The sequence below is a fragment of the Dromiciops gliroides genome, chromosome 1, assembly GCF_019393635.1.
Source record: "Dromiciops gliroides isolate mDroGli1 chromosome 1, mDroGli1.pri, whole genome shotgun sequence".
In the NCBI taxonomy this organism is placed as follows: domain Eukaryota; kingdom Metazoa; phylum Chordata; class Mammalia; order Microbiotheria; family Microbiotheriidae; genus Dromiciops; species Dromiciops gliroides.
The window spans coordinates 49,329,694-49,356,596 of NC_057861.1; the positions used below are offsets into that span (position 1 = coordinate 49,329,694).

General features: G+C 40.0%; 1 protein-coding gene across 1 annotated transcript in view; it reads left to right on the forward strand.

Moving 5' to 3' along the window:
* Positions 1-26,903, forward strand: part of GNA11 (G protein subunit alpha 11) — a 79,942-nt gene that overhangs the window by 24,942 nt on the left and 28,097 nt on the right. Inside the window, exon 2 of the mRNA XM_043994619.1 lies at positions 7,922-8,106. Within this exon, the coding sequence (XP_043850554.1) occupies positions 7,922-8,106 (185 nt within the window). The remainder of the gene's footprint in view (positions 1-7,921; positions 8,107-26,903) is intronic.

Consider the following 26,903-nt stretch of genomic DNA (forward strand, 5'->3'; position numbering starts at 1 on the left):
TCTATCGTTTTAGCCAATCTGATAGGTGTAAGATGATATCTCAAAGTTGTTTTAATTTGCATTTCTCTAGTCATTAGTGATTTAGAGCATTTTTATATGACTATATATATGTGTGAGTGTGTGTGTGTGTGTGTGTGTGTGTGTGTGTGTGTGTGTGTGTGTGTATGCGTGTATGTATGTGCCTGTTAATATCCTTTGACTATTTATCAATTGGTGCATACGCCCATCAATTTATCAAAGGTGAGTATCTTGTTTTTTGGATATCTACTTTGCTGGGTACTGTATCTATGTTCTGGTGCTAGTGATAAGGGATACCCCATCCACTTTATTGTGAAAGAGATGTGTTGAGCTTTGGGGTGGGGATTTGACCTGTGGTGAATAGGAATGTGCTTCAGAGGAGGGTTTTACTGCCATATATACTAAAATGGCTTTGATATTTATCAGAAGCATCTCCCAACCTTTCTTTCATAGTACTCTCAACATAATAATGCCACATTGACATAGCATTTTATAGAGAACAGAGTGCTTTGTACACACATATAATTGGATTCTCCTAATACCTTTTTGTAATATATAAGTATTATTTATCCTCATTTGACAGATCCAAGGGTGAGGCTCAAAGAGATGAAAAAAAGACTTTTCTAGGAACATTGGACCAAGAATTGATGGGTTTGATTTCCAGCTCCAAGTGTTTCATTCCAAGTACATTGTCCCCAACTGCCATTGTAGTTCATGTATTTTATTTGGTATTATGATTAATTATGTAGGCATCTTTTTTACTAGCTAGTGAATTCCTTGAGAACTTAGGGGGAGCTTTCCTTTTGGAAAGGAAGATCCTCTTCCATCTCAAATTTGCACATAGTAGGGTCTCAGGTAAATATTATTTATTCTACCAAACTTTGCTAAAGTAATTAAGACTGCTTATTTAGTTGTATTTAATAGCTTTGAACTCTTTGTGGTTTAACTGTATCTTTACTATTCATGTACATTTTGTTTCATTCATTCCAACAATAGGCCACTCTGTAAGAGTCTGTGCTAGGAGATATAAAGATGAATAAAACAGGGCTCATACCTTTGTTCAAATCAATTTACTGGAATGATAGAAACATATTATATAAATAGCTAGGGTACAAAATAAACTGAATTACATAAGAAGTATGAATAAGGCTACCTATCTGAGTTTGAGGCTGGCAACAACCAGAAGATTTTCTGGCTAGTATTTTAGCTTGTCCTTTAAGAATGGGTAAGCGGATGTCAGTAGGGCGAGGATATGGAGGCATTGGGGCAGTTATTCCAGAAGATGTACAAGTTTAGAGCAAAGTCCAGTTCTGAAGATGGTGTATAAGAAGGAAGGCAGTGTGTCAAGGTTGGTCTAGAATGTTGGAGGACCTGAGTTTTGCACTTCTGCAGCTCGTAGGCATTTGGCCATTGTTTCAGTTACTTGTGTTCCCCTCCTCTGATTCATTCCCAGGTTTCCACAACCTTACCTGTTGCTTGACTTTTTGTTGTTGCTAGCTGTTCACAGCTTTGCCGTCCATATTTCCCCACAAGCTTTCGTTGATTTGTCATAGTTTTCTTTGGTTCCCTTTCCAGTTTTAGTATAGATACTGCTTTATCCCTATGATCTTTAGAGCATCCTTTTGTGAAGTCATGTTTTTTAGGTGGGTTTTAGTCTTCAGCATTCCTCTTCTGGATAAAAATGGTTTGTTTCACTTTAATTATGTCTCTTAGGAAATTCCAAGTGGCCACATGGATTCTGTCTATTCTCTATGTATCAAACATAGTGGTTTTTCTTCCCTAGACTACCTTGATTTTGTGGAGGATTGTGTTTTACTAGTCAAGAATATGGACACATAAAATGAGATAAAGCATGGTGTAATTGGTAGAGCCCTGGATTGTGAATGAGAGATGGATTCTAGTCTCACTAATTTGCTGTGGGCTTGATCAATCGACTTCTCACTTCTGAGCATCTGCTCAAAGAATCCAAGCAGGCAGCAGGTCACAAAGATGGGCACTCTTCTGAATGTGCTGGAGAGTGCACTGAAATGAGGTCCCTCACCTCTATTTATACCCTCAAGGGTCCCTCTGGACCAACATATTACAGTTTTCATTTACATACAGCATTACAAAAACAACCAATCACAGCTGTATAATACCAACAACTCCCATATATGGTAACTGTAAGGAGCAATCAATTGTATCAGTTGGCCAATCAGACTGCTCTGGTAACAACCAATCAGATTGTACCAGGTCAAACAATCAGATTGCGGCACCTAGTCCCCAACCCTATGCTGGAGTAAGAGTGTCCTCTTTCCCCACTAAACATGCTTTTGTTAAACATGAGCTTTCAAAAACAAAACACAAACTTCAAGTTGGGGCTGGAGCTCCATGCTCATGGGGATCGCCTCGGGTGCCTAAAGGCAAACTCCAGCCCAGCTGGACTCCCAAAACCCAGGCCCTCTTCAGGCCTGCTTGGACCTAAGGCCCAGGAGCCTCAGCTCCTCAGAGCTTCATGTGCTCGGCACCCAGCTGCTGGGAGGTTTGGGCCACAAAACTGTAGGCCTGAAGCAGACTTCATTCTCTGCCTTTAGGGGCTCTGAGAAGAGGCCAGATATGGTCTTTTCTCTCAGTTTCTTTTCAAAAATGAAGTGTTGAGGTTGAATGATTTCCGAAGGCCCTCAGTCATTCATCTATGATTTATGTTGTATGTTTATTTTTTGTTTCAACATTTAAAAAACTATATTTATTAATTTTTTCTTTCTTACTTCCTACCCCCTGTCCCCTGGAGGTGGCGGGGTGGGGAGCAAAAACTCAAGCAAAAACAAATTCCCACATGGCTGTGTCCAGAAAATGTAAGTCTCATTCTATGTAGCAATTTATGAGCTGTCAGGAGGTAGAAGGTGGGGTCCTCAGGAATCATGATTGTATAATGTATCTAATTTTTGTTTAACTTTATGTGACCACCTGGAGATGATCAGCAGTCCCGAACTTTCCTTAGGAAATACGGGAATAAGCCTTAGCCACATTGTCAGGAGACAGTCATATGGATTACTATCTTCATTATGTTTTGTGATAGTAACACCTAGCCACTCATATTGTGTTTTTAAGTTTGCAAGCTCATTAAATGTTTATTTCATTTGATCCTTACAACAACCCCTATGAGTGGGTGTTATTTCCTTATACCCATTTTAGAATGAAGAAATGGAGGCTGAGAGAAATTAAGTGTCTGAGGTAGGATTCAAAGTCATATGAAGCCCAGCACTCTATCCCACTGTGCCACCTAGCCACTTAAGATGCTCTGTAAAGTAAGGTCAGCTGTCTCCTATGATATGATGGCCAGTGAATCCTTCTGATTTTGTGAAATTAGTTAAAAAACGGTTTGAGTGAGAAAGCAACGAGAAGCTCTAGGTTCTGATCCAGTCTCCTTTGTGACCTTGGACAGATATCCCTGGACCTCTTTTCCTCTCCTCTATTAACTGGGAAGGATAATACCTGCCCTTTTTTAAAAAGGACCTGTTACAGGATCAAATGAGGTCAGTGCCACAAATGCAAGGTACTTGTATAGTTACTGTTTATATTTATATCTTTTGGGCTAATGGTATCTTATTTAGCCTCAAAGCATCAGACCAGTTTTTCTTGTAAGGAGTAGTTTTCCTGTTTTCCCATTTGAATCTCAAAACTATTGAGAGAGATTCTTGAAACTATGACTTTGTAAGCTTTTGAACATTTCATAAATACGAGTGGTTATTTCACTAACTAGTGATAGTTTGGCTGAATGTTTTCTAAGCTATTAATTTTGTTTACTATTTTTTTAAAAGAGGATTTGGCCTTGCTTATTGGGAACAATCTTGCTGTTGAATAGCTTACAAAGGTGATTTGGGGGGGGGGGTGAGGCAATTGGGGTTAAGTGGACCTTGCCCAAGGTCATACAGCTAGTATGTGTTAAGTGTCTGAGTCCCGATTGAACTCAGGTCCTCCTGACTCCAGGGCTGGTTCTCTATCCACTGCGCCACCTAGCTGCCCCCAAAGATGATGTTTTTCTAGCACTTTGTCTCTCTCTCTATTTAATCCTCACCACAACTGAGTCAGGGAGAGGGCTTTACTATCTATGTTACAGGTGAGGAGACTGAGGCCCAGGGAAGGGGCAATGATTTGTCCAAAGTAAGTTATAGTGTGTTCATAACTAGTAAGTGACTAGAAGCCAGCCCTTCTGGGCAATTCACTATGCAGTGCTTGTTCCACACAACCATATTGCCTCTTCTCCATGCTGTCATTTGTCACTGTCCTTTAGATTTGTCACAATTTGTAGGTCGAATGTGGAATAGTCTTGTTTTTTGTGTTTATATGTATATGTATTAACATACAGGCACACATTTCTTTATACTATCTTAGAAGAGAAGGTTCAATTCTTAAGTTTAGTGCCTGGTTCATCATGGATACTTAATGTGAGCTAATTAATATTTGTTATCCAGGAGGCATCTGGATAATTGGAACTGCAGCAGCCTTTATTTTTGTGACTTAGGGTACAGTGAAATTTATAGCCAAATGAAATATTCAGTTCCTTTTTTCATCCAGATTGAGTCTTCCATGTATCATATTATAGATCAGATTGCTTCCTACCTTTTTTCTCTCCCATCCCCATGTCTGTTATTGTTGGATGCTATTTAAAATATTTATCTTGTCCACTCAAGTCCTGTCCAGGGCCTATGATGCTCCTACTTTCTAATTTTCTGATATTGGAGTCCTCGTTTTCATTTTTATCATTGTACACAGATTCTATCTAATTAAGGTTGAATTGAATATTTTGTCATCTCAATCTGTTCCTACTTTTTTGGGGGGGGGGAATAGTTTTGTTATAGGACTGATACTTTCACATTTGGCTGTACCACATGCCATTCTTTCCTCAGTGGAACACATTCTTTGTTGCCTCCTGTTCCTTTGAATAGGAAAAAAGATGAGATTTTCACCAAAACTGGCTATGTCCTTCAGTGATCTACGACCATAGATTTAGAGTCGGAAAGGACATTGGAAGTCACCTAATACAATTCCTTTATTTGCAGATGGGGAACCTTAATACTCACAATGATGAAGTGACTTGCCTAAGTCACACAAGTGGTGAACCTAGGTCCTCTGACTCCAAATTTGGTGTTCTTTTTCATTGTACCATACTACCCCCCTTATCAGTAACATATTCAATTTAATTCAGTTATACCCTAGCACCCAAAACTCTTGTGACCCAACATAAAATTCTTGTCATGTATTTATTAAACATCTGCATTTATAGTATACACCATACTATACTCAGCACTGGCGGGTACAAAGGTAAGACCAAGTTCCTGCATTCATGGAGCTCACAGTCTATTAGGGGAGAAGAAACTGTTTTCATGTAGCTGTAATTAAATCTAGAATGTCTTTCATATGTAAGAGGAGGAGTACATAATAATGTGAGATAAGATGATGTGGGGATCAATTTTTAATTGGGAGTGCTAGCTAAGTGGCTCGCATGCAATATTGGGGCAAGGAAGGAGACCGGCAGCCTCCTTCAAAACAGAACAAGATTTATTTTAACAAGAACGAACGTTAAAAAAAAAACAAAACACAAATAGGATCAGTAGGATCAAGGAAAAAAGAAATAAAATGGGGAAAGGGAAATTATAATACCTGAAAAAAATACCACACCCAGGAATCAGCTGAAAATACACAGCAGAACGCCTGTGCACTTTCCAGTTTCCACCTAGAATGCCCAATTCTCCTCCCCCAAACCTAGGAAACACCCCACACAGCCCAGCCAAGGGGATGGCCGCTCTGACAGTCACATGACTGCTCTCACTAGGCTTCCAATCATTATAATTTTACCAGGCCCATGTAGGCATCGGCGGATGGTGATGACGTGAGGTGCCAGAGCCCTGGTAACTGACCACAACCAGTGGGGTGGAGCACCATGCGGTTTGCAGAGCCCCAGGCCAAATAACAATTAATTTCTTTACAATGAAAAAAAAAAAAAGAATTTCAGATTTGAGGATAAGAATGGTTTCATGGAGGCTAAATTGGTAGGATATTAGCATAGTTGCATGTCAGATCTTCTGGTGGTTAAAAGATCTGTCACTGCATCCAAAATGGTGGGCACAAACCTACAATCTTGGCCTTCCCAACAGACTCTGCCTGATTTTTTCTTTTTTTTTTTCCAGGGCAATGAGGGTTAAGTGACTTGCTCAGGGTCACACAACTAGTAGTGTCCAAGTGTCTGAGGTTGGATTTGAACTCAGGTCTCCTGAATCCAGGGCTGGTGCTTTATCCACTGCGACCACCTAGGCTGCCCCCCTCTGCCTGATTTTTTAGTATTTTTACTAACCGTTATGTAACAAATGTGTTCTTTTTCCCTTAACTTCTGTCTTAAGTGCTGGTACTCATTCATGAATTGTTTCCTTTCAGTCTAGGCCTATAGTTTTCATTCATTTTAATAAGCTTGATGAAATATCTGCTATGTATAGAATACTTTGCTTGCCATAGAGGTTGGCTTAAAGAGAAACAAGAACTATTCCTCTCATGAATCTGATAACCCTAGTTGGGGGGGTGGAGGAGTTAAAACATACACAATAACAATAATTCTACTTAGAATTAGACATGAGGCCTAGGCTTGACTCACCTCTCTGTTTTTTACACCTTTAATATAAAGGTGATGGACAAAGTGGCTACTAAAGCCCCAGCCCAAGCTAATATTTTATGATTCTAAAGAGATAAAGTAGGAAAGTTTGGATTTGAGAGGGTATACATAGGATCACGTCTCCAAGCTGCCCTGTTAGTAACACGTACATGCTTTGTCTAAACAGATGTCACTTGAGCTTGTGACTTCAGAACATATTTATGTGGGATTTGTTATATAGAGGTCTGTTGGCCATCTATCTCCTGATTTCAACGAATAGTTTGGTTCTACAGAAACATTTGATATCTGGTTCTAGGCATCAGGGAATGTAGTAGGTAAGGTACATCCACAGGTAATCTCCAACACTTGATGCTTGATGAATTCACTTTCTTCTCTTCCCCTCCCCTTACCTCCATATGCCCAGGCCTTTTCCCCAGAGCTACTAAAAAAAGATCAGATGCCTTACTTTGTAGTAGACTTCTTTCCTGTATCGCTTGATTTCTTCTCTGGTTTCTAATCGAACACAGAGAAATCTACAAAAGTCCATACAGAAGTGGGACTGGCAAAAGACACAGATAAATTAGAAAATATATTGTTTTTTGGTAGACAAGCAAGAATAAACTGAAGTTTAAAACACAATTGCTATGCCAATCATGGCCTTTTTCTGGGTGGTTGACATCTCCTAAGGGGGCTAGTCCCTTAGGCAAATCACTCACTCTCATACCAGGGATTGAGATTTTGGTATTGCCTTCACTGGGTATTCAACATATGGTACTCTACCCAGTTGTGTTTATAGGGGTCATGTCTGATAGGTTGTGGGGGGAGAGGAAAAAAGAGATTTTCTTTTTTGAGGTTCATGAGAGTTTACTGTAACATGGTACTGGTTTTGAATACCAGAACTGCCATGGCCTTTGGTGTAAACAGCACATTCTTTCTTGAAAAGACTTCTTGCAGTTTCTTAGATTAAAAAGAGAAGCCCAGGGGCAGCTAGGTGGCGCAGCGGATAGAGCACCGGCTCTGGATTCAGGAGGACATGAGTTCAAATCCGGCCTCAGACACTTGACACTTACTAACTGCGTGACCCTGGGCAAGTCACTTAATCCCAATTGCCTCACTTAAAAAAAAAAAAAAAGAAGCCCACAGGGGTCAGCTAGGAACCTCTCCCAAATTATTTAATAGGGGAGGCAGGTGGCATATATTTTTTTCTCAATACAACATTTTCATAAACTGTTGATATGCTTGTATCTAATTCTCCCTCTCCCTCCCCCCTCCTTTTAGGCACTGGTGAAAGTGGAAAGAGTACATTTATTAAACAAATGAGGATAATCCATGGTTCGGGCTACTCTGAAGAAGACAAGAGGGGCTTCACAAGTTGGTCTACCAGAACCATCTTCACTGCCATGCAGTCCATGATCAGGGCCATGGAGACCCTGAAGATTCTTTACAAGTACGAGCAGAACAAGGTGAGCGGAGACCAGGCAGTCCTCTCCTTCAGTAACTCCATTGTGGAGTTTTCTCTTTATACCCCTGTTTTGGGAGTGGAATTGTGAAGTGAATGTTTCCAGATTCTTCAGTGTTCTGGTTTCCTGGTAGTTAGCTTTTCTGGGTGATTTGATTTCCTCTCTTTGAGAATGAATAACCACTCCTTAAGTATGGGTTACAGAGTTGGGCAGCTTTGTCAGTGCTTGTAGTGACATATGCCACAGGTGTTAAATCCCAGTGTGAGCTCAGGCTCATAGAGCAGACATAATGGTATAAGCAGGACTAGAGGCATGTCATTTCCATTGTTAGGCAAACCCCTAGGCCTGGAAATGTGGACAAAAGGCTAAGGGTTGGGGGCCAGCTGCTTGTGGGATGCTGGAAGACCTGCTGAAACTCAGTTGGCCCATGACCTGCCTCTCTTGGCTGTTCCTTATTGGATTAGTTTATGGGGGGTGGGGAATGTTAGGAAGCTCCAAAGCTGCCTCTTAGCAAATTGTTTAGCTGGCACTGAATGAAGCCAGCCTTATAGTGCTGGTGTCTGGCTGTGTTGTAACTTTCTCTTCCAACATGGGTATGCAGAGTTCTCTGAGTTAGATGCAGGATTTCTTTGGTATCTAACTGGAACCCACAGCTCTTCTCAGACAGACACAGGAAGCTGCCTGTAGGCCCAGAGTGACATCCACTAGTACAGCTGTATCTGAGGGTATGCTTTGGCTGCTTTTATTGATCTGTTTTCAAGGGCTTATAATTCAACCACAAAAATTTGCTCTGGGCTGAAGCTTGGCATAGGAGGGATGAATTTTTTGTACAAATATGGTTTAAATTAATCCAATTCATTTTAAGATTTGAGAATGCCAATGAGCTAGATTTCAGATATGTCATAACTCCCCCCTCCCTTCCTGCAGTTGTGTGCAGGCATTGGAGTAGGGATATTAAGAAGAACAGAACTTTTCTCATTCAGTTCAACTTTGTACCGGGGGAGCAGACATTGTTATTGTTCTTGTTACCTCATCAGCATCCAGCTTAGTCTCGGTGAAGTGAGTTTACTGTCTCAAGCTTCTGTTCATTTTGTCAGGTTTCCCTAGCATCAGAAATATTCCATACCTTTTGGAGATTTTCTCCAGTCTGGACTATTGAGGAAGGAGAATGAGACATCATAGGTTGACATTTGTATAGCTATAGATGGGTCAGATGGGTCATGAAGGGAAAGAGCTTCTCCAAGAACAGCAAAGGGGGCAAGTTCCAAAGAGATCACGTTGGATTCCTGAGCTTATTTGAGACTCATCACTGTTAGCGATGTCCTGAGGCTGTGTGGTATCCTGTCTCCAGTGCACATGCTTTGTGCTCTCAGTCCTGCTGTGGCTTGGCATTGTCAGTGTGATTAAAACCCCTTTGAGCCAACAGTGTCAAAAAGCTAATTCCATCTTAGGCTGCAGGACAAGTGACAGTTCTGGGCCCCACGTTTCAGGGAGAGATTTGGCCAAGTTGGAGCATACCCGAAGGAGGGTGGCCCAGATGGAGTGGGATCTAAAAACGGCATTAGCCTTAAGAAATGGTCAACAGGAGCATGGAGATCTTTAACATGAACAAGATAAGATGCTTACTGTGGAGACTGGGTTTGGAATTCCAGAATCTTGAGTCTGAAGGGACTGTAGCAATCATCGAGTCCAGTATTTTGTATGTTTAATATATTTAAATCTTTAAGTTAGGTGCATGTGTTACTGTACCAGTAATCATGCACATTCTAAAACTTAAAAAAATTAGAAAATTTAAAAAAGATGAGATAAAGATGATACAATATTTGATGTTAGACACAGTGGAGAGTCACAGGATTTTTGGGAAAAGCAGCTAGTTGGGGCAACTGAGTTTGGAGTCAGGAAGAACTGAGTTCAAATTCAGCCTTAGACAATAGCTGTGACTGGGCAAATCACTTAACCTCTGCCTGACTCAATTTCCTCATCTGTAAAATAGAGATGATAATAATAACACCTTCCTCCCAGAATGAGATGGTACTTGTAAAGCGCTTAGCACAGTGCCTGTATATGTAGTACTATATAAATGTTATTTGTTCTTGTTGCTGGTATCAGGTTGGACTTGGAATCAGGAAGACCTAACTTTGCATCCAACCTCAGACACTTAGACACTCAAACACTGTGTGACTCTGGGCAAGTCACTTCTTTCAGTCGCAGTTTCCTCATGTAAAAATTGAGGATAATAATATAGTGTGTCCCTCATAGGGTTGTTGTGAGGGTCAGTTGAGTTAACATATGTGAAGTGCTTTGCAAACCTTAAAGTACTCGTATAAATGCTAACTACCATTCTCATCCATCCTCATGCTGTGAATAGGGCTGACCAGGACAGACTTAAACTTTAGCAAAATCACTTTGGCACCTATATGGAATATACAATTGGAAAGGGAAGAGGCTTGAGTCATGGCAGCCAGTTAGGAGGCTGTTATCTAAGAGGCTAGGTAACAGGTGATGAGATCCTGAATTGGGGTGGTAGCTGTAACAGGGGTAGACTTATGGGACACATGGAGGTAGAACTGATAAGATTTGGCAACTGATTGGATATGGATTTGGGGGTGAAGGCAGTTTGCTGGAGCCAGCTACAGCCAGCTCTAGGTTGTTAAATTTCAGTGGGAATATTCATACGCCAGAATGAGCAAACACTACAAATCAAAGTTTGATTTTTTATTTTGTTGATTGTCTAAACTTCAGAAATATAGAGAAAATAGTAATAATTCAAAAACCAGAGCTAATTGTTAAACATTTACCAGCACACTCCTGTGTAAGGGAGAGTGAAGAGTGGAAAAATGACACTGACGTTGTGAAAGAACTGGCTAACCAGAAATATGGTGGTATTCTCAACAGTAACGGGGACGGAGGGAAAGATAATGTATATCTGTGATCCAAACCATAATCCATCCATGCCTCATATACTGTGAGACTCACTGTCACTCACTCAGAATGAAATGGAAGGAGGCTTTGCTCTTTATCTAGCCTTTTATTTTCTTACTCTATCTAGAGGCCTTCCCACAAGGTGTGACCTGTTGTCAGAAGGGCTAGGTAGAATTTTCTCAATGGCATCTGTAGGAAGGGGTTAGTTTAAGTTATACCTGCCCTGAAAGGACAGACACCTAGCTCAGAAGGAGGGAAATTGGGAGCTTGCCCTGCAAAGAGCAGGGGAGAGAGAGTGGGGGAATATTGAAGGAGGTTAGATGTGGTTTATGTGAGAGACAAATCCCATGATTAGCCATTGTGTTGAGGGTGCGTTTTAACTTGTCTTTTGTTTTATGATTGGTTCATCGTACACCTCCTCGAGGTGATGCCATGGCCCTCCAGGAAATCCCAGCCTCCGCTTTGGAAATGTTGGTTTAGTCTACATGTTTCTATATTATCTATAAGAGAAGCAAGAGATACTTTATCTAAGGCTTTTCTAAAAATCGAATTAAATTATATTTGCAGCATTTCCTTTGTCTACTAATTAAGTATCTCTGTTAAAAATAGAAGTTTGGTTTGGTATCATCTGTTCCCCCCCTTCCCCCCCATTCCAATTATTTATTTTTAGCCTTTTTTCTTTTTAAATATTTAGTTCCAAATTCTCTCCTTCCTTCTGACACACTTCCACACTCACTGAGAGAAGGCAAGCAATATATCAATTATACATGTGAAATCTTGCAAAACATTTCCATATTAGCTGTATATATATATATATATATTTTTTTTTGTTTTGTTTTGTTTTGTTTTTGTTTTGTGGGGCAATGGAGGTTAAGTGACTTGCCCAGGGTCACACAGCTAGTAAGTGTTAAGTGTCTGAGGCCGGATTTGAACTCAGGTACTCCTGACTCCAGGGCTAGTGCTCTATCCACTGCACCACCTAGCTGCCCTTATATTTTTTAAAAGTAAGAAAAATAAAGTGAGAAAACTATATTTGGATTTACACTCAATTCATCAGTTTTCTCTCTGGAGGTAGATAGCATTTTTTCATTGCCAAATCCTTTGGAATTGTTTTAAATCATTGTATTGACCAGAGTTCATTGTCTTTTTTTAAAAAATGTTTATTTAATTGGTTTATTTTTTCTCAGTTACATGTAAAAATAGTTTTTAAAATTAAGTTTTTTTTTTTTTTGTGGAGCAATTGGGGTTAAGTGACTTGTCCACGGTCACACAGCTAGTAAGTGTCAAGTGTCTGAGGCTGGATTTGAACTCAGGTCCTCCTGAATCCAGGGCCAGTGCTCTATCCACTGTGCCATCTAGCTGCCCCTTAAAATTAAATTTAAAACATTTTTAGTTCCAAATTCTCTCCTTCCATCTTGTCCCCGCCCCACCATTGAGAAGTCAAGCAATTTGATATAGGTTCTACACATAACAATCATGCAAAACATTTCCATATTAGTCATGTTGTTAAAGAAAAGAGACAACTCCCCCCCCCCCCCAATAAATTTTTTTTTGTTTTTTGGTGTTAATTTACTTTGGGGGGGGGCGGGGCAGTGGGAGTTAAGTGACTTGCCCAGGGTCACACAGCTAATAAGTGTCAAGTGTCTGAGGTCAGATTTGAACTCAGGTACTCCTGAATCCAGGGCCGGTGCTTTATCCACTGCGCCATCTAGCTGCCCCATAAATTTAAAAAAATTTTTAAACGTTTAAAAAAAAATATGCCTCCATCCACATTCAGACTCTCCATCAGTTCTTTCTCTGGAGATGGATAGCATTTTTTCCCCAAGTCCTTCTGAATAGCCTTGGATCATGGTATTGCTGAGAACAGCCAAATAATTCACAATTGGTCATCATACAATATTGTCATTATGGTGTACATTCTCCTGGTTCTGTTCATTTCACTTTGCATCAGTTCATGTAAGTCTTTCCATGTTTTTCTGAGAGCATCCTGCTCATCATTTCTTATAATACTATTTGATCATATATAGCACAGCTTGTTCAGCCATTCCCTAATTGATGGGCATCCCCTGAATTTCCAGTTCTTTGCCACTACAAAAAGCTGCTGTAAATATTTTTTGTACATTTGGTCCTTTTTCTTTTTTGTTTTTTATCTCTTTGGGATATAGACATAGTGGTATCGTTTGGTCAAAATGTATGTAAGGTTTTATTGCCCTCTGTGTATGTTATTCCCTCTTTGAGTCAATTCTGATGAGAGTAAGGTTCAAGTGCCCCTTGCCTCACCCCCTTGCCTTATCTCCCCCTCCTCTGTAAAAGCTCTTTTGTGCCTCTTTTATGTAAGATAATTCACCCCATTCTACCTCTCCCCTTCCCCTTCTCTCAGTGAATCCCTCTTTCTCACCCCTTCATTTAATTTCTTTTAGATATCCCATCATATCTGCCCTCCGTCTATGTATATTCCCAATTGCTTGCAGTAATGATAAAGTTTGGGGGGCAGCTAGGTGGTGCAGTGGATAGAGCACTGGCCCTGGAGTCAGGAGTACCTGAGTTCAAATCCGGCCTCAGACACTTAACACTTACTAGCTGTGTGACTCTGGGCAAGTCACTTAACCCCAATTGCCTCACTTAAAAAAAAAAAAAAGTTCTTAGGAGTTAAAAGTACCATCTTCTGATTTTGATTACATTAAATTAAAAAGGTTTTCTACAAACAGAAGCAATGCAGCCAAAATTAGAAGGGAGGCAGAAAGCTGGGAAGTCATTTTTATAGCCAGTACTTCTGATAAAGGCTTCATTTCTAAAATATATTGGGAACTAAATCAAATTTATAAGAATCCAAGGCATTCCCCAATTGAGAAATGGTCAAAGGATATGAACAGGCAGTTTTCTGATGAAGAAATCAAAGCTATCTATTGCCATATGAAAAAATGCTTTAAATCACTATTGATTAGAGAGATGCAAATTAAAACAAGTCTGAGGTACCACCTGACACCTATCAGATTGGCTAATATGACAAAAAAGGAAAATAATAAATGTTGGAGAAGCGTGGAAAAATTGGAACACTAATGCATTGTTGGTGGACCTGTGAACTGATCCAACGATTCTGGAGAGCAGTTTGGAATTATGCTCAAAGGGCTATAAAGCTGTGCATACCCTTTGACCCAGCAATACCACCATTGGGTCTTTTTCCCAAAGAGATCATAAAAAAGGGAAAAGGACCCACATGTACAAAAATATTTATAGCTGCTCTTTTTGTGGTGGCAAGGAATTGGAAATTGAGGGGCTGCCTAGCAATTGGGGACTGGCTGAACAAGTTGTGGTATATGAATATGATGGAATTCTATTGTGCTGTAAGAAATGATGAACAGGCAGATTTCAGAGAAACCTGGAAGGACTTGCATGAACTGATGATGAGTGAGATGAGTAGAACCAGGAGAACATTGTACACAGTATCATCAACATTATGTGTTGATCAACTGTGATAGACTTGTTTCTTCTCAGTAATGCAGTGGAAGAAGATAGTTCCAAAGGACTCATGATGGAAAAGGCTCTCCAAATCCAGGGAAAAAAAAGAGAACTGTGGAATATGGGTCCAGATTGAACCATACTATTTCTTTTGTTTTTTTGTGCTGTTGGTTTTCTGATTTGAGGCTTTTCCTTTTTGCTCTGATTCTTCTTTCACAGCAAGACTAATGTAGAAATTTGTTTAATGTGATTGTACATATATAACTTATATCAGATTACTTGCTGTCTTGGGGAGGGGGGAGGGAGAAAAATTTGAAACTAGAAATCTCATAAAAACAAATGTTGAAAGCTATCTCTACATGTAACTGGAAATAATAAAATACTTTTATAATTTTTTTAATGTATCATCTTCCCTCGTAGGAACTTAACTTTTTTGAATCCCTTATGATTTATCTTTCCTGTTTACTTTTTTACCCTTCTCTTGAGTCTTCTATTTGAATGTCACATTTTCTATTCAATTCTGCTCTTTTCATTAGGAATGCTTGAAAGTCCTCTTTTTCATTGAACATCCATTTTTCCCCCCTGAAAGATTATACTCAGTTTTTCTGGGTAGGTGATTGATTCTTGGTTGTAATCCTAGCTCCTTTGTCTTCTGTACATATTCCAAGCCCTCCTGTGCTTGAATGTAGAAGCTGTTAAAGCTTGTGTGATCCTGTGTTGTTGTTTATTTGTGTTGTTGTGTCTGACTCTTTGTGACCCCATTCGGGGTTTTCTTGGCAAAGATGCTGGAGTTGTTTGTCATTTCTCTCTCTAGCTCATTTTATAGTTGAACAACTTAGACAAAAAGTGACTTGCCCAGGGTTACACAGTTGGTAGGTGTCTGAGGACATATTTGAACTCAGGAAGATGAGTCTTCCCGACTCTAATCCTAGTCGTCTATCTACTGTGCCACCTAGTTGCCTCTGTTTTGACTGTGGTTCCACGATATTTTAGTTGTTTCTTTTCTTCTTCTTCTTCTTCTTCTTTTTTTTTTTTTTTGGGTACGGGGCAATGAGGGTTAAGTGACTTGCCCAGGGTCACACAGGTAGTGTCAAGTGTCTGAGGCCAGATTTGAACTCAGTCCTCCTGAATCCGGGGCCGGTGCTTTATCCACTGCGCCACCTAGCTGCCCCAACCCCTTGACTTTTAACTTGATATTAAAGTTGGGCTCTGCTCTTGGGGTGGAGGGGGCACTGGCAAAAGCTTCAGTAGCTGCTTTCAGAGCTAGTTTTCGGGGAGTCGTTAAGTTTTTAGTAGAATGATTATTAATTACTAATGGTTTGAGGAGATTCAAAATTTCTCCTTTCTTTTCTATTTTCAAGACCTCAAACTGTGAAGGTCTAGTTAAACTTTTCCATCCAACCTAACCCTACAAGGAATCTCTATTGTCAGGTGAATTCCATTTAATTAAGCTTGGCTCGAGACATCCTTTTGTCTAGATAGCCTAAGGCTGGGGGTGGTCTGAGTATAGAGCTTGTTTCTCTGTCCAAGAGGGACATCATGTCACTCTTAGCTCCTCATTTTAATATAGCTCACCTCCTATTGTATTAACCAATCAGAATTGATTGCCACTCCTTTTCCCAAAAATCATAAGTTCTGAGCCTGCTGCCATGATTGTCTTTGGTCTAAGAGAGATGCCCAAATGACCACCCTTTTATTAATAATGTGCTGGCTTTATTAATGAAATGATTAAATTACCCAGAAACTGTCTCTTGAACCTTTTTAGTCGTTACAGGTTTTAGTTCTTCCAAGGTAGTGTGATCTAAGGAGAGGTGTGTTTACTACTCTGTTTGTGCTCTGGTCTCTTATTGACCACAAGCATTCTTTTCTACCCTGGAACTATGATCAGGGTCCCTGTTCTCCTGTGGCTGCAAGTCTTCCTCACCCAGGGACTGTGACACAGGACTTCAACCTGGATCTGCATATGGACAGTGCAATGTGACAGAGTCCTGTACCCAATGGCAACAAAAGCACCCCTGTAATCTGCTTCTTAGCTGTTGTCTGAACCCTTTACCATCTGTGGGCTGAGAGCTCTGGAAACTGCTGCTGTGATTCAGTTGGTATTATTTAAAGTTGTTTGAAGGGGAATTTGGGAGAGCTCAGGAAAGTCCCTACCTTTTCTCTGCCATCTTGGCTCTACTTATTCCCTCAAGTCTTTCATATTTGACCATCATTACAACATTCCTATTACTGAGTACAATTATCTCTCAGTTCTTAATGCTTTACTTTGTATCAGTTCGTATAGTTCTTGTCATATTTTTCTGAAATCACCCCCCCTTGTTATTTCTTACAGTACTTCATCACAATCATATGCCACAGCTTGTTCCACCATTCCCCAATTAATGAGCATTCCCTCAATTTCCAATTCTTTGCCGCCACAAAAGAGCTGCTATGAATATTTTTGTACATATAAGTCCTTTTCCTTTTCTTTTGATCCCTTTGAGATACAGACCTCTAGTGGTGTATTGCTAGGTCAAAGGGTATGCAGTTTTCTAGTCCTTTGGGCATAGTTCCAAATTGCTCTCCAGAATGGTTGGAGAACTGTAGTTCACCCTTCCACCAACTGTTCATTACTGTACCTATTTTTCTCTCATTCTCTCCTAACATTTGTCCTTTCTGATAGGTATGAGGTGGTACCTCAGAGTTATTTTAATTTGCATTTCTCTAATCTAAATGCAATTTAAGCATTTTTCCATACAATTATAGATAGCTTTGATTTCTTCTGAAAACTGCCTGTTTATAACCTTTGACCATTTGGCAATTGAGGAGTGGCTGTTTTTACAAACTTGACTCAGTTCTATACTCAGCATATATTTGAGAAAAAGGCTTTTGTAAGAGAAACTTGTAAAAATTTTATTACTTCATTGTCTGTGGTACCTTTAAGCATAATGTAGTTTCCCCGATTATCTCTTTTAAAATTAGATCTGTTTTTGCTTTTCTTTGTCCAAGATTATGATCACTACCCCTGCTTTTTTTTAGTTTAGCTAAAGCACATTAGATTCTGCTTTTGACCTTGATTTTAACTCTATGTGTCTTCTTGCTTTAAGTGTCTTTTGTAAACATAATTTTAGATTCTGGTTTCTCATTCATTTTGCTTTCTGCTTCTGTTTTGAGTGAGCTTATCACATTCTCAGTTATGATTACTGTGTTTTCCCTCCATTCCGTTTTCTTCTTTGTCTTCATTTCTTCTTCCTCCTCCTTCAACCCCCGCCCCCCCACCCCTGGTCCCTTCTCAAAAGTCTATTTTCCTTCTAACTACTGCTTCGTTTAATCTGCCCTCCCTGTTAGCATGCTCTGCCCTTTCCCCTCCTATTTCCCTATTGGGTAAGTTATATTTCTATACACTTTTGAAAGAGAGAGAGAGAGATGAATGTGTGTGTATTTTCTTCCCTCTTTGAGCCAATTCCAATGGGACGGAGGTTCAAGCATTGCCTGCCTGCCCTCAAAGCTCTTTCTTTTTTATAATTTATTTATTTTTAAATAAACAGCTAACATTTCTGTAGCTTTTTTTTTTTTTTTTGGTGAGGCAATTGGGGTTAAGTGACTTGCCCAGGGTCACACAGCTAGTAAGTGTTAAGTGTCTGAGGCTGGATTTGAACTCAGGTCCTTCTGACTCCAGGGCCAGTGCTCTATCCACTGCGCCACCTAGCTACCCCAAAGCTTTTTCTTCAGTGTGTCTTTTCTGTGAGAAAATTTTCTCCATTCTACCTCTCCCTTCCCTCTTCTTTCAGTACAGCCCTCTTTCTCATCCCTTAATTTTATTTTGGAAATCATAATAGGCTCACACTCATTCTCTCTATGTAAACTCCTTTTTACTGCCCTAATAATGATAAAATTCTTAGGAGTTACATGTATTATCTTTCCACATAGGAATGTAAACAGCTTAATTTCATCGAGTCCCTTAGCTTGATCTTTCGTGTTTACCTTTTTTGCTTCTCTTTCTGTTTGAATGTCAAATTTTCTATTCAGCTCTAGCCTTTTTTATCAAGAATGTTTCATAGTCCTCTATTTCATTAACTATCCATTTTTTTCTCCTGAAGTATTATAATCAGTTTTGCTGGGTATGTTATTCTTAGTTGTAATCATAACTCCTTTGCCCTCTGGAATATCATATTCCAAACCATCTTGTGTTATCCTGATTGTGGCTCCACAATAGCTGGATTGTTTCTTCCTGTTTGAAGTATTTTCTCTTTGACCTGGGAGCTCTGGATTTTGGCTATAATATCCTTGGGAGTTTTTGTTGTGGGATTTCTTTCAGGAGGTAGTCAGTGGATTCTTTAAATTTCTGTTTTACCCTCTCAGTCTAAGACATCAGGGCAGTTTTCCTTGATAATTTCTTGAAATATTATTTCTAGGCCATTCTCACCAGAGGAGGGAAAAACAAGTTAAGAAGTGAGCAGTTCTTCCTCTTTTTGCTGATCACTTATCCTTGTAGCCACACCAAACAGCAGTGCTAGTTTTTCTCTGTATTTGCTTTTTTCTCCTATATGGTCTTGTTAGCTTTTTGTTAAACTTATTTTGAGCTTTAGCATTCCTGGAACTGTTTGGAGCATCATGCTCTTATTTTTGTCCTCTTTTTACCTTGTACATATCTTTTTGAAATGTAAGATAATTCTTTTTTAATCTTAGTGAATTTTTGGTGTATCTACAACATCTCTTTAGAGAAATTCCACTTTTCTTTTTCAGAATCATTTCTCTTTGGGTTTTTAGAATTTTGTTCTTGTGAGCTTCTTATCTCTCCTGGACTGACCTCCTCTGTAGAATTTTAATCCTGAGTTCCTATCCTTCCTCTGCATCCTTAGAATCTGCTTTCCTCAAATCTGGGGAGCATACCAGACCATGCCCAGTTTTCTTCTTCTCTGTCACAAACTCTGGAAGGGAAGTGGTCATTTCCCATAATTTTCAACCTAGCAACCAGTTCCTTCCTGTTAGTAAGAATCAGGTCCAGAATAGAATTTCCCCTTCAGAGTTCCTCTCCCTTTTTAAGGATGAATTTTCATTAAGGTAATTCAAGAAATTGCTAGCTGCTTTATTAAAAAAAAAAACCCAATACACTCACATGCATATATATTATTAAATATTTCCCAATGACATGTAAAAAGTTTTAACATTCATTTAAAAAAAAAATTTGAGCTCCAAATTTTCCCTTCTTTTCCATGCTCTCCCATACCCATTGAGAAGGCAAGTCGTATGATATCGATTATGGATATGAAGTTACGCAAAACATTTCCATATTAACTTATTGCAAAAGAAAACACAAAAAATAAAAAAAAAATGAAGAAAGTTTAAAAGTATGCTGCAGTCTGCAAGTCTTCATTTTTCTCTCTGGAAGTAGGTAACATTTTTCTTCATGAGTCCTTTGCAATTGTCTTGGGTCATTATCTTGATCAGAGTTGTCAAGCCTTTCACAGTTGATCATCCTTACAATGTCACTGTTATGTGTATTATGCCCTCCTGGTTCTGCTCACTTTATTTTGCATTAGTTAATATAAGCCTTCCCAGGTTTTTCTGAAGCCATCCTGCCACCATTTCTTATAGTAAACACTATAGTAATCCATCATAATCATATACCACAACTTGTTCAGTCCTTCCCCAATTGATGGGTATCCTCCAATTTCCATTTCTTTGTCAACACAAAAAGAGCTAGCTGCTTTACTTTTTTTTTTTGGCGGGGCAATTAGAGTTAAGTGACTTGCCCAGGGTCACACAGTATAAGTGTCAAGTGTCTGAGGCCAGATTTGAACTCAGGTCCTCCTGAATCCAGGGATGGTGCTTTATCTATCCACTGTGCCACCTAGTCACCCCTGCTGCTTTACTTTTACTAATAGCTTTTTTTTTTGGTGAGGCAATTGGGGTTAAGTGACTTGCCCAGGGTCACACAGCTAGTAAGTGTCAAGTGTCTGAGGCTGGATTTGAACTCAGGTCCTCCTGACTCAAGGGCCGGTGCTCTATCCACTGCGCCACCTAGCTGCCCCCCTGCTTTAATTTTTTAAAAAATTCTGAATAGAATTTTATTTTCCAGAATATGTGAAAAAACAAAACTTTAACATCAATTTTTAAAAAACTTTGTGTTCCAACTTCTCTTCCCCCCTCCATTCCCGCCCCCCACCCACAAGAACTCAATCAATTCAAAATAAGTTATACATAAGTAGTCATGGAAAAATTCCCTTATTAGCTAGTTGGGAGAGAAAACAGTCATAAAAACCCCAAACTTCAGATTGAGGAAATGAAAAAAAAAATTTTTTTTTTAATGTGTTTCCATCTGTTTTCAGATACTATCAGTTCTTTCTCTGCAGATGGGCTGCAATCTTCATAAGTCCCTCAGGATTACACTGGATCATTGCCTTATTGAAAACAACCACATGCTTCCCAGCAGATCATCCCCCACTATTGCTGTTATTTTGTATACAGTACATTTCACTCTGCTTCAGCTCATGTAGGTCTCGCCAGGTTTTCCCGATAGCATCCTATTCATCACAACCTCTATATAGTACCTTAAGCTTGACAGAGAATCTTCTTCACAAAAGCCCAGCAAAGTAGGTACCATACATTTCGCCATTATAATCAATCATCATAACTATTTCCCTCCATCCCACTCCCTTCCCATGACATTTACTCTATCTTCTTTTTACCTATTCCTCCTCAGAGGTGCTTTACATCTGACTATCCTCTCCCTCACTCTGCACTCCCTTTCCCCCCCTCCCTCCTTCCTTGTCCACTTCCCCTCCTATTTTCCTGCAGGTTTAAATAGATTGCTCCTTCCAACTGGGTATGAAAGCTATTCCCTCCATGAGCCCACTCCAATGAGATCAGGGTCCCCGAGCTAATTCTGTGTTCTAAATTTTTCTTCCTCCCTCCGTCCTCAACCCTCTCTATGAGATCAAGCAATTCCATATGTCACACTCGTGCAGTAATGCAGAACATCTTCATCTTCCTTGAAAGTGTTTTGTTTTTTACTGCTCTCTCCCCCAATCTGTCCTTTCCCCTTCCCTTCTTCCCCCCACCCCACCCCTTTTCTCCCTCCCCGCCCCAAGGGCAACAGTATATTACTATACCTACTTGAGTATGTATGTTAGTCCTTCTTTGAGCCAATTCTGATGATATTAAGGTTCACTCACTCCCCAACTCCTTCCCCCTCTTCTACTCTCCTCCATAAGCTTTCTTCTTGTTTCCTTCATGTGAACTACCTCTCCTCCAGACCATCTCTCCCCTTCTCCCTCTCCCAGTTTATTCCTCCTACACCTCAACCCTATTTTAATGATGTTATCATGGATTAGCTAGGTGGGACAGTGGACAAAGCACCAGCCCTGGACCCAGGAGGCCCCCCCCAAGCTCAAATCCAGCCCCAGACATAAGACACCCCTCCCCATCTGCCCTACAAAGAACAAAACATAAATGCTTTACAGATATCATCCCTTCATATTCAGTTCAGCCCTGTCTTCTGTGAATTTCTTGTGAAGAATTTTTGTTTTGTTTTGGTTTTTGGTGAGGCAATCAGGGCCAAGCGACTTGCCCAGGGTCACACAGCTATTAATTGTCAAGTGTCTGAGGTCACACCTGAACTCAGGTTCTCCTGAGTCCAGGGCCGGCGCTCCATCCACTGCACCACCCAGCAGCCCCTGAATTTCTTATTGAGATAGTTCTTATGATGTCAAAGTATTATCTTCTCATGTAGGAATGTAAATAGTTTGATCTTTTAATATCCCTCATGAAGTCTTTTTCCTGTTTACCTTTTTATGCTTCTCCAGGATCTTGTATTTGAAAGTCACATTTTCTATTCAGTTCAGGTCTTTTCATCACAAATGCTTGAAAGACCTCTTTCTCATTGAAATCCCATTTTTGCCTCTGAAAAATTATACTCAGTTTTGCTGGGTGTGTGATTTTTGGCTGAAGTCCCAGTTCCTTTGCCCTCTGGAATATCGTATTTCATGCCCTTCGGTCCTTTAATGTAGAAGCTGCTAGATCTTGCTTTATCCTTATTGGAGCTCCACAGTATTTGAATTCCTTTTTTCTAGCTTCTTGCAGTATTTTCTCCTTGACCTGGGAGTTCTGGAATTTGGCTATAATATTCCTGGAGGTTTTCCTTTTGGGATCTGTTTCAGGAGGTGATCAGTGGATTCTTTCAATTTCTGTTTTAGCTTCTGCTTCTAGAATATCAGGGCAATTTTCCCTCACAGTCTCTTGGAGGATGGTGTCTAAACTTTTGTTTTTGTCATGGTTTTCAGGTAGTCCAATGATTTTCAAATTCTCTCTCCTAGATTTATTTTCTAGGTCAGTTGTTTTTCCAAGGAGATATTTCACACTGCCCTCTATTTTTTTATTCAGTTGGATTTGCTTTACTGTGTCTTGGTTTCTCATAAAGTCACTAGCTTCCATTTGTTCAATCCTAATTCTTAGGCAGTTATTTTCATCAGACAGTTTTTTAATCTCCTTTTCCATTTGGCTTTTCAAACTGTTGACTTTTTTTCTCATGACTCTCCTTCATCGCTCTCATTTCCCTTTCCATTCTTTCCTCCTTTTCTCTACATCTTCTTTCTATTTCTCCTACTTTCTCTTCAAAGTCCCTTTTGAGAGCTTCCATGGCCTGAGACCAGTTCATATTTTTCTTGGAAGCTTTGGATGTTGGAGCTTTGACCTTGTTATTATCTTCTTCTTCTGAGGTTGTATTGTGGTCTACTTTACCCCCAAAGAAGTTTTCGATGGTCTTCTGCTTTCTCTGCCTCCTCATCCTGGCTTACTATTTCTTGGCTTTTAACTCCTTCTTTAAGTGTGGTGCTGCTTCCAGGACACACTGTTCAAGCTACAGCCTGGCCTGGGGGATGATTTGGCTTCTCCTCAGTCTGCCTGGCCTCGCTTTCACTTGATTTTAAACTCTCCACTGGGGTGTGTGTGTGGGGGGGTGGGGCTGCTTCTTGGCTCCACTCCTGTTCTCAGCTTCAGAGGGTCCCAGGTGTTTTGGGTTGAGGCAGGGCAGGCTTTAATCTCACCTGGCCTGTTCTCAGGTTGGGAGATAACCTCAGGCCTATTTACTAAGAAACCAACCAGCAAAGCTTTCTGTGGTGTGGTTCTCAACTTCAGATGAGATTGCTCCCCTGCTCCCCTCCCCTCCCCGACCTGGGTCTCCCACCACTCAGGATTTCTTCCTGGTTGCCCGCTGGGGTGGGCCAGTCGAATCCTTCCCCCAATCCACGGGTACCCCTGCACTTACCCCCCCCCCCCCACCTCCCCCACCTCCCCTCACCAGTCGCTCAGTCCGACTGCGTACTCAGTTCCAGAAGATGCCGGTGCTGCAGCCGATTCAGAAGCACTGGGGCAAATTCCTCTGGCTGGTGTCTGGTGTGTCAGCGCGATTGTGGGGTTAGGCTTTATTCGTGGCCAGCACAGCCCCCTGAAATCTATCTATAGCTGGAGAAAACTCTCAGCCCATATTTTTGTGTTTTTCTGCCCCAAGTGTTCTTTTATTACTATTTTGGGGGTTATTGTATCAGGAGCCCTGTGAGCTTAACGTCTTTCCTCCGCCATCTTGGCTCTGCCCCCCAAGTTCCTTTTTCTGCTTTACTTTTTTTGTGTGTGTGTGAGGCAATTGGGGTTAAGTGACTTGCCCAGGGTCACACAGCTAGTAAGTGTTAAGTGTCTGAGGCCGGATTTGAACTCAGGTCCTCCTGACTCCAGGGCCAGTGCTCTATCCACTGCGCCACCTAGCTGCCCCTGCTTTACTTTTAAAAGAGAAGCTCGAGGGGGCAGCTAGGTGACGCAGTGGATAGAGCACTGGCCCTGGAGTCAGGAGGACCTGAGTTCAAATCCGGCCTCAGACACTTAACACTTACTAGCTGTGTGACCCTGGGCAAGTCACTTAACCCTCATTGCCCTCCCCTCCCCCCCCCCCCAATAAAAGAAAGCTCTGGTGGTTGTCCAGATAATTGAGGTCTCCTCCACTACCATGTTATCTCTGTGCCAGGCTTGTGATCTGTTTTTTAAATTCCTCATTTATTTCCTCTTTCTGTCTAGGTGGTCTATAGGCAAAATTTCTTTTCTATCTCCTTTGATCTTTTAACACTCTATATTCTGTCTCACTTCTGAATTTTCTTACGTTTGCATACATTCTTTTTTTTTTTTTAATGTATAAGGTATTTTATTTTTTCCGTTACATGTAAAGATAGTTCTCAACTTTTGTTTATACAAGCTTTACAATTTCAGATTTTTCTCCCTCCCTCCCCCCTCCCCTAGACAGCAGGTAATCTGATATAGGTTATATCTATATATCTCTATACATATAGATATAGATATAGATATATACACACATATATATATATACACATAATAACATTAATCCTATTTCTGCATTAATCCTGTTACAAGAGAAAAAATCAGAGCAGTGATGCAAAACCTCAAAATAGAAAAAAAACAAACAGCAGCACTCAAAACAAAAGAAATAATATGGTTCAATCAGCATCTGTACTCCACAGTTCTTTCTTTCTTTTTTTTTCTTGGATTTGGAGATCCTCTTCTATCATGAGTTCCCTGGAACTCTTCTGTACCATTGCATTGGTGAGAAGAATATAGTCCATCACAGTAGGTCAACACTCAATGTTGATGATATTGTGTACAATGTTCTTCTGGTTCTGCTCATCTCACTCATCATCAGCTCACATAAGACCCTCCAGGTTTCTCTGAACTCTTCCTGCTCATCATTTCTTACAGCACAATAGTATTCCATTGTATTCATATACCACAACTTGTCCAGCCATTCCCCAATTGATGGGCACCCCCTCAACTTCCAATTCCTTGCCACCACGTAAAGAGTGGCTCTAAATATTTTTGTACATGTGGGTCCCTTTCCCCCTTCCATGATTTCTTTGGGCAAAAGACCTAAAAGTGGGATTGCTGGGTCAAAGGGTATGCACAGCTTTATCGCCCTTTGGGCATAATTCTAAATTGCTCTCCAGAATGGTTGGATCAGCTCACAGCTCCACCAACAATGCATTAGTGTTCCAATTTTCCCACAGCCTCTCCAACATTTATTATCTTCCTTTTTTGTCATTTTAGCCAATCTGATAGGTGTCAGGTGGTACCTCAGAGTTGTTTTAATTTGCATCTCTCTAATCATTAGAGATTTAGAGCATTTTTTCATATGGGAATAGATAGCTTTGGTTTCTTCATCAGAAAACTGCCTGTTCATATCCTTTGACCATTTCTCAATTGGGGAATGAATTGGATTCTTATAAATTTGATTTAATTCCCTATATATTTTAGAGATGAGGCCTTTATCAGAAGCATTGGCCTCAAAAATTGTTTTCCAGTTTTCTGCCTCCCTTCCAATTTTGGATGCATTGCTTTTGTTTGTACAAAAATTTTTTAATTTAATATAATCAAAATCATCCATTTTGCATTTTATAATATACTCTATCTCTTGTTTGGTCAGAAACTGTTCTCCTTTCCAAAGATCTGATAGGTACACTATTCTTTTCTCTCCTAATTTACCCATATGGTATCACCTCTTATTTCTAAATCGTGTATCCATTTTGACCTTATTTTAGTATAAGGTGTCAGATGTTGGTCTATGCCTAATTTCTGCCATACTATCTTCCAGTTTTCCCAGCAGTTTTTGTCAAATACTGAGTTCCTATCCCAGAAGCGGGAGTCTTTGGGTTTATCAAACACTACATTACTGGTGTCATTTACTACTGCATTTCCTGAGCCTAGCCTATTCCATTGATCTACCACTCTATTTTTTAGCCAGTACCAGATAGTTTTGATGACTGCCGCTTTATAGTAAAGCTCCAGGTTTGGTACCGCTAACCCACCTTCCTTTGAGGTTTTTTTTTTCATTGTTTCCCTGGATATTCTTGATTTTTTGGTTTTCCAGATGAATTTTGTTATTATTTTTTCTAGCTCTATAAAATAATTTTTAGGTAGTCTGATTGGTATGGCACTGAATAAGTAAATTAATTTAGGCAGTATTGTCATTTTTGCTATATTAGCTCTGCCTATCCATGAGCAATTGATATCTTTCCAATTATTTAGATCTGATTTGATTTGTGTGAAGAGTGTTTGGTAGTTGTGTTCATAGAGTTCCTGGGTTTGTCTTGGCAAGTAGACTCCCAAGTATTTTATATTATCTACCGTTACTTTAAATGGAATTTCTCTTTCTATCTCTTGCTGCTGGACTTTGTTGGTCATGTATAGAAATGCTGATGATTTATGTGGATTTATTTTATATCCTGCTACTTTGCTAAAGTTGTTAATTGTTTCAAGTAATTTTTGACTTGATTCTCGAGGATTCCTTAAGTATACCATCATATCATCTGCAAAGAGTGATAGTTTTGTTTCCTCCTTGCCTATTCTAATTCCTTTAATTCCTTTCTCTTCTCTGATTGCTA